The 14,387-nt window shown below is 41.8% G+C and overlaps 1 protein-coding gene across 1 annotated transcript; it reads left to right on the plus strand.

Moving 5' to 3' along the window:
* The first annotated feature begins 3,931 nt into the window (after nucleotides 1-3,931).
* Nucleotides 3,932-9,706, plus strand: LOC119647808. Its single transcript, XM_038049023.1, has 3 exons — nucleotides 3,932-4,440; nucleotides 8,937-9,064; nucleotides 9,122-9,706. The coding sequence occupies exons 1-3, from the start codon at nucleotides 3,990-3,992 to the stop codon at nucleotides 9,236-9,238; spliced, it is 696 nt and encodes a 231-aa protein (XP_037904951.1). The 5' UTR covers nucleotides 3,932-3,989; the 3' UTR covers nucleotides 9,239-9,706.
* The last annotated feature ends 4,681 nt before the right edge of the window (nucleotides 9,707-14,387 follow it).

A 14,387-nucleotide genomic window follows, 5' to 3' on the forward strand; every position in this document is an offset into this window, starting at 1 on the left:
AGCGAAAATTAATTTCTTCTAATTAGACATTTACCTTCATTTATATACTTTCATTTAAAAAAAAAATCGTTTAACAAATTGTTTGTGTATATAGTATGTTTATTTTGGACGTTTTTTTTGTACTTATCAACTGTCTGTCAGATCAACGGCACGTTCAAAGAGCTAGCACAGCTACGTCATCAGCATAAGCTTGAGCGTGTATTGGCAAATTTTGCAGTTTGCATAGTAATGAGTTGATCAGCATACTCCTTGGGGACAGCCTTTCGTTGTTTCTGCTGTTAGGTAGCGATCGACACCCACTTCAGCACACAGCAATCTCTGCGTTAGCATAGCATGGATATCACTTAATTAAAGCATCATCAACACCATGCTCTCTAACGGTATCACAAAGTTTTTGAAAAGGCGCCCCTTCAATGCCCACGAACACCCCCATCGCGTACTCGTTGCATCTTCTATCTTTGAAACCAAAGAATGAAGAGCAAACTCACAGGACTTTCCACGCTAGTAAGCATGTGGGATTTCATTAAGTGCGTGCAACCTTTCCACACCTTTCAGTAAGAATGGAGTCAAACTGATCTGTCTGAAGTTCTTTGGATTAGAATAGTCATCTTTCCCAGGGCCCGGTGAGAAGACTTCCTTAACCTTCTGCTAAGAGGTAGGCAATCGCTCTAAGTGCTCCATACACTCCTTTAGCATTGCTGGATAGATGCCATCCATGCCAGGTGCTTTGAAGTATTGAAAGAACAGTATGTCGGCTCTTACCTTTTCATAAATAACAATTGCTTTCGCAGTGTTCAAGTTCACCTTGCAGCACTTGTGTATTGAATGGGTTGCAAGAATCGTCAACTTTCCCCGTACCACTTCTCTCACTCGTTCTGTACTTCCAGGAGCTCGTGAAAGTACCATTGGGTTTTCTAAGAGAGCTCAACTTGGCCGACTCCTCCCTTTTAAGGACTCTGCACAGCCTTGAAGTCTCTCTCACGCTTTCCAGTTCCTTACAGTACGCTCTAAAGGAATCTCGTCCTGAAAGCAGAACTGTCTCGGCATAATTCCATTTAACTGTCCTGACATCAGGGCACAAGCTCTCGGTCTTATGGTTGCTTCATCGTAAAAGAACCTAGCCCTCTTTACTGATCCAGATTCTATTAAATAGAACCCATTCCCTTGCATGTAGGGGCAGTTCTGAAGTTTTGTCAGCCTTGCTGCCAGCAGATGGATGGAGGCTTTGTCATGCTGTAAGTTAATTTGACCAATCTTTATGTTTTTTGAGGTAAACTTGATAGTCTTATGTCGAATGGAAAACTTTTAGAAGCGTATGCCAGGCTCCGCGTGTGACGAGGTTTCCCCCACACTGTACCACCAGAGACTCGATCTCCTTGTGATTGATTTATCTGAGAAAGGCAGTACTTGGGGGTACAGCAGTTCCCGTGTCCTCATCCATGAAAGGTGTTTCTCATTCCACAAAGCATTCGTTTGTTTGCCACTTAACACCTTCACTGGTTTTCAGTATTCGGTTTGCATAGATTCGATCACTCGAACTGACATCAAGTCAGTTCTGTTCACGCCTCTGGCTTCCCTTTCTCACGCCTGTTCCGTAAACGGTGTAGGACAAGTTACTAGTAGGTAGGATTCACTCTGCATTCCAAAGATTATCTTCGTTTAGAGTTTGTCTGAATGATAAGCATATAAGAGGATGATCAATTTTATTTGAAAGGCCTCAGTGCATAAAAGCTGAAGTGGATTCTACTCTGAATGAGTCCGCTCTTTCATTTACAACAGTGGAACATTGGGCAGCAGAGTTTAAACGAGGCCGTACGAGCTGCCAAGACGAGCATCGCAGTGGTCGACCAAATGAGATCCACAAAGCGATACTGGATGATCGTCGATTGAAAGTGTGCGAGGTAGCAGACGTTGCACGAGAGCAGAATGGAAGACCGATGGCGTGTTGCAAAGCTATGACACAGTATTCTTCGGGACCAAACGTGGTATATGGTCGGTGCGGGGTTTTTCTCGAATATACACAGTGTATCCAAGTCTCCCAGGTTTCGCCAGTGTATTCCAAACCGAAGCACGGGCGATAGTGGAAGCCCGTTGATGGCTGGGGCATGATCCAGGCCCCAAGCGTAATTTAACCATTCTGATCGACAACTAAGCGGCCAATAAGTCCTTGCACTCCGCGACGATATCCTTCAGACTGGCGGGGCAGTCCAGAAACGCACTGTACAGTCTGGTTACCACGCTGAAGGTGACCCATTTCTAGGTTCCCAGACATAGGAACATAGAGGGGAATGAGCTGACGGATTGGCCAGGTGCGCTTGTGCTCTTCGCAGTCCTTCAGCAGGTACAGTCGGTGTCCCGCTGGGGACTGTCAAGGACGGGATCTACTTGCACTACTTAGTAGCCGCGGACCTCAGACGGCGAGGGTTCGCCTCCTGTGCCAAGTCAAGGAGAATTTGGCCCGCTTATAATAAAGCCCGATCACGAGAACCCCCGTGCCAGACTCCCTGCAAATGCATTCAAGGCTACGGCGGTTTGCACGGGTCACTGGCCTATAGGGGACCATGCCGCCAGACTGCATACTCTACAATTCGCATTGCCGAAGCTGCGGAGAAGAAGAGAAAACCTTCAGGCACTTCCTTGCGATTGTCCAGCTCTAACTAGGTAACCCATTCTTCGGGGACTAGAGAGATTTCTAGCTACAGGGTGGAAGAGCTGCTTTCCTTCATGAATGTTACGGGCTGGCTCTAAAGATCTGAGCCGGCTGAACTCTACCTCGTTGCTTTCCTAACAGCGGTCATGGCCTTCGGAGTTTGTGGCGTCAAAGCGGCGCACCACGGCGCTAAGTGGGCTGCTCGGAGCGACCATTAATACCTATCTACTTATCACAGTGTCCTTGAGAACATCGAAATTATCACATCTGCCGTTTAGGACACCATGTTGGGGGCAGCCGTGCATGAGGAGATAGGATTTAATGAACCATGAAGCACCGGAATCTCGTGGACAAATTGGTTGTTGTAGAATTTCTTTTTTCTGAAAAAGTGAAGTTGCAATTTCTTCTCCGGCGTCCGAGTGATTGGCAGTTAAAGCGGAAAGGTAATTGATGCGAAGGTAAATTTGAGTTTTGAGCCAAATATGCAGCACGAGAAAAGGCGGCAAGAACATTAAAAAGACTGATCCATAGCTTGCACCGAACGATCAGATAAAATGGGAATTGATGCCATCTTGTAAATGCTTCAAAGGTCACTTTCAAAGCACGACTTGAGATGGGCCAATACTCAATTATAAACCTTATGGGGATGTGATAACAGTAGAAAGGAAGAATTTTTGGGGAAGTGAATGGGAACAAGGTTGGGAAAACTGGAAAGTGAAAGTATTGGTGACATGAGAAGGGGGAATTAGCCGACAAAGTTATGGAGAAACTTGGCGAAGTTTTACGGGATGACAACCAGGAGAAACTGAAACTCTGATTCTATAGAGGAAATTAAACGGCTTCCCTGGAACACTATGATTGATGATTAGATAAGAAATATTCGGATCCTTCGCTTGATGTCCGCCCACGGCGAAATTAAAAATCTGTTTCGGTCATGGTCATCAATGCTATATTCGGCATACGGCTCAAGATGATCATTGTGGATTGTTTGAATTCGTCATTTTCTAACCCAAGCCTCAAAATCTTGGGGTGCGCATTGATCCTCCCATTAGTAGTGGACATTAAGAATTTGGAGAGAATTAACAAGCAAGTAATCGGCCTTGTGTCCAGAAATAAAAAGCCCTCCTAGCTACGGAAATATCTAATACGAAGAAGTGAACTTCTTTGATTGGTAATGCAGTTTGCACAGCCCAGCCATTGGATGAAATTGAATTGTTTGTGGCTAAGTTGTGCCTTGCAGATACATGTCAAGTAAAACAACAGTTGACGCTTGTTGTTTGATTGAGAAGCGGGATTTCATGCCGGTGGATCGTTCTGTGTACTATACAAAACCTTAAAAATGGATTTAGTACCTTTCCCTAAGCCGGAACCAGAGATCAAATCGGAGGAAGAAATTTTGGATGAAGTAAAACCAGAACTAGAATCGGAGGAGGAACTTCCGGATGAACTCAAATCAGAACTCGAGTCTGAAGAAGAACTTCCCGATGACCTTAAATCAGAAATCGAATCGGAGGAAGAGGTTCTGGATGAACTTTTAAAAGAGGATGAAATTAAGAGTGCCCCACAAGATTCTGTAGGCATCGACCAGGAAGCAGAGTGTGCGACTGTTTTGATATCGGCGGATGGGAAGTGTGTCATAGTCTGCCAAGCTTGTAATGGTTTCTTCGATGATATAGATCCATTTCGCAGTCATGTGAAGAAGGTTCATTCTGATTATGTCGTACGAGGAAATGCCTGGGGGAAAGTTATTAAAGAGGAACCTACTGTGGACAAAACGATTGATATGACAGGTAATTACTAGCTTATTCGTACTCCTTGGTAGCCAATAGCGTGGGAAGTTGGAGGGGGTTTGACCGTTATTTATTTACTTATTGCATCTAAAGAGATTTAAAAAAATCTATGGCCAATACTCCCTTTAGTCGATATCCTTGAACTGTAATTCCTCTTCCGTGGGGGTGGATTTACTCTAGTAATAAATTCTATGCTTAGCGGTTTGTACTTTTGGTGGCATATTGAACATCTTTTTTAAAGTAATTTGTTGTCTACTTCTATCAATAATCGACCCCGGTGCTGTACCAGAGTGAGTTTTTTTTATCAACGAACAGAAGGATAAGTTATTTTGAGTGGTAGTCGCAGTTTTGAATAACCGTTATCCATCAATGACACCCACAATATCCCAACGTCCTGACCAACAATGCGTCAAAGTGGGAAACGGATACAAAAAGAGAATAGCCGGTGTCCCATATCTCTTAAGGGAGATCCCCTAATTCTATTCATTAAAATTGTTTGTCCGTATGTAATTAAGAAGCTTCGATTTCATAAGTAGAATCATCGGCGCCAAAATAGCAGGGTTCCATTTTTTCGCGTCATTTTTAATATATGGCCAGAAAGAATGATTTCGTGACTCATTAAAAAAATGAAGGAGAAAACAAAAGATTTCATCTCCTACACCGTGATTTTTGACGGATTTTATTTTTTAATCAAGTAAGTCATGATTATTTTGATTCATCATCATCAACGGCGCAACAACTGGTATCCGGTCTAGGCCTGCCTTAATAAGGAACTCCAGATATCCCGGTTTCGCGCCGAGGTCCACCAATTCGACATCCCTGAAAGCTGTCTGGTGTCCTGACCTACGCCATCGCTCCATCTTAGGCAGGGTCTGCTTCGTCTTCTTTTTCTACCATAGATTATTTTGATTGATTTAAATTTATTGTGAATTCATCTCAATTAAACCACAAGTGGTAAATTTTGACTTTATTAACTATTAACTCTCCATGGGAACCACCATTTTTAAAACAACGATACTCAGCTCTGAGCCATGTGGGATCTTGACTAAAACCCCCAATAAGGATTATGTCATTTACGATATTAGTGAAAATTTTCAGAATTACTTCCGGAGACTGCTTTTATTCAAGATTCCATGTAGCAAATTTTATGTTTTGTCGCGAAATCATTACATCGGTCGTAGATCTCATATGGCAAAAAAGTACTGGGACTACGGTTTCTTCTAGGGCAGAGCAAACTCATTAGACGCTACCTCACCTCTGCTCTGGGGGAGCAGCGAAACCGAAGTAGTTACTAGATATCGCTTTCTCCCATGCGTCACGGTTAGCTGAACTAATTTTTGTTGGGAATTGAGCGACCTTTGAGTCTGCTATTGACTTGATGACGGACCAGAATAATTGAAGAGAAATTGTCTCGCACATATTTGGTTCATGGACCCCTCTTTTTAAGAAAAGCAAGCAGCAGCAGTTTTGTTCACTTCTGCCCTTGGAGCAGCATAACCGAAGTGGTTACTAGATGTTGTTGCCTTCCTTATATTAATCCACAAACACGTCATGGGCGCGAATTATATTGAAACGAAAATCAAACGATTTCGCGGGGGAAGAAATCCTTCATGGTAATACATCCCTATTTCAAGTAGTTAAACGGATGATCAGAAAAAATCTGGACAATGATGAGGAATTTCTTCTATTAACCATTTTCAAATTTACCTTTAAGGGTTTCTGTGAGAAAAACAAACTACTCATCTACCAGCATGTCTTCTTCTTTTTCAGTTTTTGTCCCTTTGGTAACAAGGTCGGCTCGTCTAGATCGAATTCGCAACTGTTCTCGGTCATATGCTTGATACGAATTAAGTCATTTTGTATCGAGCCTATGTTGTTTTGGTCGTCCTTTTGGTCTTTTCCCATCGACTAAGGCTTAGGCAAATCTCAGCAAGTGTGTTCTTGTCAGTGCGGACAACATGACCATAACATTGAAGATTCACCTCTCGTAATTTTTTTTAAGTCGGTTCGTTCAGATCGGGGTATCACTTTTTTCGGTTATAGGCTCGGTGCGAGTGAAGTCTAGAGGTTCGCAAATCATCATCCAGTGTATCAAGCCAATGTTATATTAGTTGGTCCTTGAGTCGCACCTGCATATGGATCGCGTGGTGCTCAGAGGTGGCGGTGAGGAAGACGGGGCGGCAACCCTGTCGGCCAAACCAAAACTAAGTAACCGAGGAGAACCTCCATAGTGGTGGCACCGGGAGACGCTGTACTCACTTTGGTTTGCCGGCCGTGATGCAGTTGGCGAATGCTCCAAAGGCCTAATCAGGGCGATCAGACCCGAGTCTGCACGGGGACTCATCTAAAGTGGCAATTGGTGCCAAAACCTTAGCAGGGGTATACTGGTACCATGGGAACCGGGATAGCCCCTGGACACACATACTTCGGGAGAATTCCTGTTGTATGTGAGTACACCTCGGTTGTTTGCGGTTGGTCCCCATGGGGGGTTGTGGTTGCTTCAAGGGGGTTGTGGTTACGTTCAAACGAACAGAGACCTTCGGGCCTCATGGTGTTGCATTTCAACACGGGTGCCGCACTCCTTAGTTCGGTAGAGATTTAGGTAGGTCTTGCATCCACCAGTATGAATGTCGAGTCATGCACTTGGTATAGTCTGGTACCGTCGTAGCATGCTTCGGCGGGGCTCTGATTGTGGTCACAAAATCAATCCGTGTCTTAAGAAGACCGTGGGATTAAGTCTCCATGATAGGTACTCACGTTAAACCCCCAGGACTGACTGCATATCGATCGCGAATGTGATCATAGCATGATATTCTACTGATTCAACGTAACTTCTTCGTCATAGAAAAGGTGTATAGCTGAAAACAAATTATTATATGTATAATTAAGACTCAGAATTTTAAATTACTTCGTTTTCCCACCCAAAAAAAAAACCCGATATACGCTTATTTATTAGGGAGCTACAGTAGCCTAGTCCCTTAAGCCCCTATGTGGGGTATAGCGCTTGAATCACATTTAACTGCTAACTCGGACAGTTCCTAGCAATAATGTGCTTCAATTCAGTATAATTTTTCGAGGAGCTTGCATTCTTTCTCCACTATTCTGCGCAGCATTGTTTGGGACCTTCGAATGATAGTGGCGAACACTTTCCATGTGCTAGTTTTATATAACCTAACAGAGAATATTGGTGCCGGACAGCTTGATGTTGTTGTTGTTGGAATAGATCCCATTCTTGGTGTCCCGGAATAGAAATTTCAATGAAAAAGGCACACGTAATTTTTATCCTGGACCTTGATTTCTTCTCGGCAATCTCGCTCGAAATAAAGACATTTTTGATCACGATCCAGTACTCTTCAATCAGACGGATTGTCTAGAGCTTGTGCCGGCTGTGCAGTAAAAAAATGTTTCCATTGCTGGGTGGATCTGTTGACCACGAATAGATTATAATGAATTTTGGGGGAAGGGCGCTTTGTACCCTGTGCGCAGATGCAGTAACGATATACACGCGAAGATGCGCAACCGTCAAATGATAGTTCCCACAATCTCTTTTGTAATGCATACACAGAAGAAAACTTCTATTGCTATACTATCTATTGTTTATCGCGATGTGGCTGAACTGAATAGATGTTCGTGGAGCGTCAGTCGAAATTAAACTGACCTAGCTGACATTTTAGAAATCTTCAAACCTTTCAGCAATGTTGTTATGGTCAACAAAACCTTGCCTCCTCAACTTATGTTCGAGCGAGGTATTATGAGAGCCCGCCAGATCATCAATCATGATCGCAATGTCACCTTTAGGAAGCCTCTTCTAAATTACGTGTAGTTGCTGGCAGAAAGATCCGTTTTTTTCTATATCAGAAATCTCTGCTTATGAATATCAATGCAATCGTGTGGGGCTTCCTGACCTGGATCGAAATCTAGCAGTTAAGATTCGGCCAGAAACAGGCCCCCGGACCACTTGCATTACCAGAATACAAAATCTCAGCCATGCAAGAGGAGGAGTATTTTCGAGAGTCTCATTATTTCACTTTCTTTAGACCCAATTTATATTGCCGCAATTGTTTTTGAAATAGGCGAAAAAACCTCCGATACTGTGGAGTATTTGCACATGCTAGAAACCAATTATTAATCGTTTACGATGATAAGTGTCGTCATATGAGACCCTATCCGAATGATTGTCAACGTTTCTGTAGAAAGAAGATTCGAAATTTAAAGTTATTGGCCCACAAATTTTGTTTAATCGCAGTTTACTATAAGTCGCATAAAGTATACTTAAACGCCAGCTCAATGTATAGAATATCTGTCACCTTACAACTTTAAAGTGGTCCCTTTTATTCGCTAAATAATCATCAACGTTAATTTTGGGGTAACTTAGCGACTCAGTAACTTATAGTTTAATATTTGGTTTTTGAATTAATTTTTTTTTATCTGATTTGCAATTCATAAGCATAATAAATATTAAACTACGAATTCAACTTTTATTTATCTCACTTCAGCTCTTCCAACGTTATCCAACGATAAAAGCATTGAAATTCTCGACGATGGTAGCAATCACACAGAAGAGCGGCTGTTTCCCGAGGATTCAGATTCCAGTAGTGACTCTGCCGAAGCCAGCCTAAATAAGGTGGACCCCAAAATTAATCTTTAATTTACACTAATCCATAATCTTCTCATTATATAGAACCGACGAGCTTCACGAAGATTGAACAAGAAACCACAACCTGCAACGAAAAAGCAACAGCCAGCAAAGAGGGCAGCCACAAGTACGAAACAGAGACAAGTCAAAAGAAAGAAATAAACATCAGCGATATTTGCGGTTAAACTTGAGTTCGACGAGGGATGAAACTGTCTGTTGAAAGGACTCGAAGAAGTTGAATCAAAGTGGTGTTTTCGGATATCATTTTACTTTAGGGCGAAAAGAAAATAGAGCAAACGTTTCAGTATACCTTAAATATCCACTTTGATAATAATAAACTCTGGCCCCTACTTCAAAGAAACGATACCGCAATCCCTTTAGTGAATGTCAGCCAATAAGATAATTGTAAAAATTGTGGAAACACATGAAATAGTAACTTTGAATTGAGACGTTATATCATCGATAATTCTATGAAAAATGATATAGGAATGTTTCCCTGTTAATAACCGGAGTAAAATATGTATATAAATTGCGATGAGCAAATCGTTCAAGAAAGCATAATTGTATGGTGATAAGTTACAATATACTTTCATTCTCACAATAATTCTGTTAGATCTAAGGACAATTTTTTTGCAAAAAATCTATTACATTTTTTCGTACTCTGATCAACAAAATATAATAGGGATGTAAGGAACCGTAAGTGATCCTTACGATTAACAGTAAATGAGGTTTTTTTCAGCTGAAAATTACGATTGAAGTAATAGTGTATAATCGTCTTTATTCAGCATAATTCAATATTGTTACTCAGTATATGTCCACTTGGATATCGAGATTTCCGTTCTCTTCTAACTCAAGAACTCGGCTCTAACGGAGCACCTTCGCCCCTTCTATATCTCCCGGAATATTCCAAAAAGGTATGTGAATACTTTGCTAATTTGATATTATCTCGTTACTAACATTCGACTTATCTGTTATCTAGCATCCTAAGAAAATATTCGCCCTCAATTTTGATATCCTGGCGAATTGCCATGACTACAATTTAAATTGTTGTCACACATATTTTTCCCAAAGTGAAAAGTACATGACTAAATGAACTTCTGTTACATATATCTCGCGAAAAACACGAAAAATTGCATGTATCAGCCATTTCTTTTGACATCCAAAATGCCTACGATAAGGTTGAGCTGAACCAGCTGAAACATTGTTTTGAATCTCATGTTATGTCTTCAGAAATTTCGTCGTTCTAAACTTTCTGAATGAGTGCACACTGAAAGTCGGCAACGGCCAAACTGACGACTTTCTCATCATTTCGTCTGCTAAGACCAGAGGATTGTCAGTCAGAAACCTCCTATTGAATGCCAATCAATTTTTTAGCCTGTGCAACAGATTAGCCCTTCCCATTAACATCGACAAGTCGAGCACAGATAGCATAAGATTTGTCATGAAAAGGAAGGACTCAATATTAGGGTGAAAATCAGCTGATTCCATATATCAACCATGTCAAATTTCTTGGCAGAACGACAACTAGCTCTTCCACTATTAAACTTCATTTTTACGATATCTTAACAAATGCTTCAGCTGCAACCGACGCTCTACGGACAGTGTCTGGTAACAATTGGGTTGAAAAGTTCGTAGGCTAACGTAGGAAGAAAAATTGTTTGAACAAATTTGATTTTATTATTCAAAATAGTTCCCTTCGATGGCAATATACGATTATAACGGTTATACAGTTTTTCGATACCATTTTTATAGTACGATTTGTCTTTCGCCTCGATTTCGGCGATTACTTCTTCATTGGTGCTAAATTTCTTCCCAGCGAGCATTCTCTTGAAGTCTGAGAACAGGAGAAAGTCAGATCTAGAGAGTGCGGTGGTTGCGGGGGCAACTCGAAGCCCAATTCATGCAATTTTGTAACCGTTTTCATTGATTTGTGGCACGGTGCATTGTCTTGATGAAACTTCACTTTCTTTTTCTTCAAATGGTGCCGTTTTTCTCCGATTTCATCCTTAAAACGCTCCAATAACGCCATGTAATCATCGCTGTTGATGGTTTTTCCCTTCTCAAGGTAGTCGATGAACATTATTCCATGCGCATCGCTTTGCCGGCCGACTGTTGCGTCTTTGTACGCTTTAAAGGCGGTTCACAACGTGCAGTCCATTCAAATGACGACCTTTTTAAGATTTTGCTTGCAAACCAAAACCTTATTAAAATCGGTTCAATGTCTGTCTGTCTGTCACAGCTATACCGATTGACAGGAAACTTGGTGAGAAGGTGGAAAATTAGTTACACCTTTGTACGATGAGATTAAGGAGGGGGGGGGGGGGTGCTCCTCATACATGCATTTTTTTTTTTCACCGAATATAGTCATGTTCATTAAATGAAATGCCTCGATTAGTACTTTGCGATGCCGGTCATATTTTTAACATTCTTTGGAAAGGCGGGGAGTGCGAGGGGTCGAAAGTGATTACTTCTTTAATTTCTCAGAAATTACCCAACCGAAAAGTCGGAAAAAAAGTCATGAAGTTGCCTCTATACGGTGTCCAGGCTTCAAAATATTCTCCATATCGATATCTGCTCAAATTAAGTTAATAATACTATATTACTATATTTTTGGAAAGAAATTGGCTAGAACCCTCCAAATGGGATAGTTCTGCACTCAAATATACTCACACAAGAAACAAACAAAACCTTTCATACCTGAAGAGTTTTCCGACTTGTTGATTCTGTTGTGAAAAAATTTAGACATGTTTCAGCCATTATCATATATCGATGCAAAAATTCGGATTTTTTTTATGAAGGAAGAGTTCGCGCGGCACCCACTTTGAACTGACCTTTCACACACCCAAACCTTCATGCACGATATGTCCAACATGTGCCTTTAATACCTTCCGAGCCTCAGCTATCTCGATCCCTTCACTCATCCGAAATTATTTTGTGGACTTTTTACTATTTTCGTCGTTTGAACCTCTTTGGGACGTCCACTATATGCATCGTCCCCGGTGTTCATTTAGTCTCGTTTAAACTTAGTAAATTTATCAAATGTTTATCAAGTCAAGCCGTGGCTTCAACAGTATTTTTTTCGCCACAAAGCAATGCTTTATTAGCACACGAAATTCGTATTATCCATTTTCTTCAAGTTAACGTCCCTTTTGAATGCGAGGGTTACCTAAAGATCATATGGATTTATAGATATATTATAGATATTGTCGTGGGATCTTGGACTGCATATTAATGAAGAAAAGACGAAGTACATGGTGGCAGCACTAAAAACCGAAGAAGCAACAGCAGCAAATGGCACTGGTCAAATTAAAACAATAAAAATAGGAGACCACAACTTTGAGACCTCCTTTTTCTTATTTAGGGTCAACAATTATAACCGATGAAGCTACGACGATCAAATCTCCGCACCGTTGTTGGTAACTAACAGAGCCTATTTCTGCTTACAAAGAATATTTCGCTCGAAACGTCTCCGTTTGGGGTCAAGCTCTTACTGTACAAGACAAGGATGTTGTCAGTCCTCCTGTTTTTCTTGGTACAAGAAAAATTGTGAACTCTTAGCCGCCTTCTAGAGAAGAGTTTTTAGCCCCCTAAAAGATGATGGACGATTCCGTACCCTATATAATAACAACATTTATGAGCAATATCATGAACGTCCGGTTGTGGATAAAATCCGATTCGATAGGTTGCAGTGGGGAGCCGTTTAATTCATTTGGAATGATCCAGGCGGAAAAGTCTATAAGGGCAGAGCCTATCGACGTATTTGATTCTCTCTCCATTGGTGTAGATAGAGAGAGTACGATGACCCGTCAGACTGAAAACCTTGGTTTTATTGGTGGTTATTTTTAGTTCAATATTACCTGCCTCTCTTTCAAAATTCAGGACCATTTGGGCAAAGTCCATAATCCGGTGAGAGAATAAACAGTTCATTAGTGTAGTCGAGGTTTGTGAGGAAAGAAGTCATCGTTCATTGAACGCCTCGACGTCCTCCAGATAAAGTAGCGTGAGGACTTCACCGATAATAATAATCGTTGGCGTAACAATCCAATTGGATCAGGGCCTTGAAGTGTCTTAGAGCACTTCATTCAAGGCCGTAACGGTACGCTATAGGATTACAGTACCCTAAAGGAGGCAATGTGGCCAACTTTGCGCTCGCTTCGAGTCACCGCTGACAAGTAGAAATAATATCAGTGACAAGATGCAACCCTGGCAGATTTCGCTTTGGAAGTCAAACTCCTCTGAAATTTTACACCTCGGTGCAGTACGTGATATTTTGCGCCATCATATGTCGCTCTAATAATAGCTATTAGTTTCTCCGGAATGCCTCTCCTACGTGGAGCACGTCGATTACACTCCCTATTCACACTATCGAAAGAATTCTGGAGAGAGCAGGTGAATCGGACTGGACTGCTTCAAAATGATTCGATAGGGTGTTGATGTGGTCAATCCAGGAGGATCCGGAGCGGAAGCCAGCCTGCTCTCTGTCAATCAAACTTTCGAGATGTTCCTTAATGCGTTCCAGCAGCATTCTAGCTATTATTTTTGCGGCGGCAGAGAGCACGCAGATACTCCAATTATCGTATTTAAAACGTGTGCCCGTTTTTGGAATCTTAACGATCATCCCCTTCTTCCACTCTATGGGAAAAGTCTCGGATTCCCAAGATTTCCGTACGAGTAGAAGCAGTTGATCTACAGTAACTGCAGATGCAGCGATAAATAACTCCGCGAGGAGACTATCAAGCTCAGTGGCTTTACTTCGTTTGAGTGCATTGATGGCTGAAATGATTTCTATTCTGCTTGGAGGAACACTTATCCGTATCCGCATGTTACGGTAATTAGCCATTTCATCCACATGAGGAGGAATTTCACCAGTTGTGATATGGCTCTTCATCAAGAACATCGAAAGAGACATACAAGGTCCTCCGCGATCCGGGAATCATACCCTCCTGAAATCATTGCTTTCTGCGGCATGTTCCGCTTCCTAGCGCAATAGCAAATACTTTCTTTAAACAGCGTATATACGCTGAACTTCGCGGGGTTTCTTTCGATATCCGAGTTCAAGCTCATCACGCCCGCCATCGTTCGCAGCGGTCAATAGAGCTTCCAACTTTTTCCGTTCATCGATTCGCCTCCATGATTCCGCAGTCAGCCAGATCTTATGCTTCGGGACGTGGCCGACGACCTGTGAAACATCCTAGAAAAGAGCATTTTTGATGAAACCCCAATGCTCATCGATATTCTCAGGTTGATTACACAATGTATCTGCCGTTCGATCAGCAAGATGGTCGCAGCGTTCCAAGCCTGTGAAAACTGA

The sequence above is a fragment of the Hermetia illucens genome, chromosome 2, assembly GCF_905115235.1.
Source record: "Hermetia illucens chromosome 2, iHerIll2.2.curated.20191125, whole genome shotgun sequence".
Taxonomy (NCBI): Eukaryota; Metazoa; Arthropoda; class Insecta; order Diptera; family Stratiomyidae; genus Hermetia; species Hermetia illucens.

Bases quoted from the DNA above. Each gene is read 5' to 3' on its own strand.
- LOC119647808 (XM_038049023.1), top strand. From the start codon at position 3,990: ATGGATTTAGTACCTTTCCCTAAGCCGGAACCAGAGATCAAATCGGAG. The intron at 4,441-8,936 runs GTAATTACTAGC...ATCTCACTTCAG, and splicing joins CAAAACGATTGATATGACAG to CTCTTCCAACGTTATCCAAC. The intron at 9,065-9,121 runs GTGGACCCCAAA...CTCATTATATAG, and splicing joins CCGAAGCCAGCCTAAATAAG to AACCGACGAGCTTCACGAAG.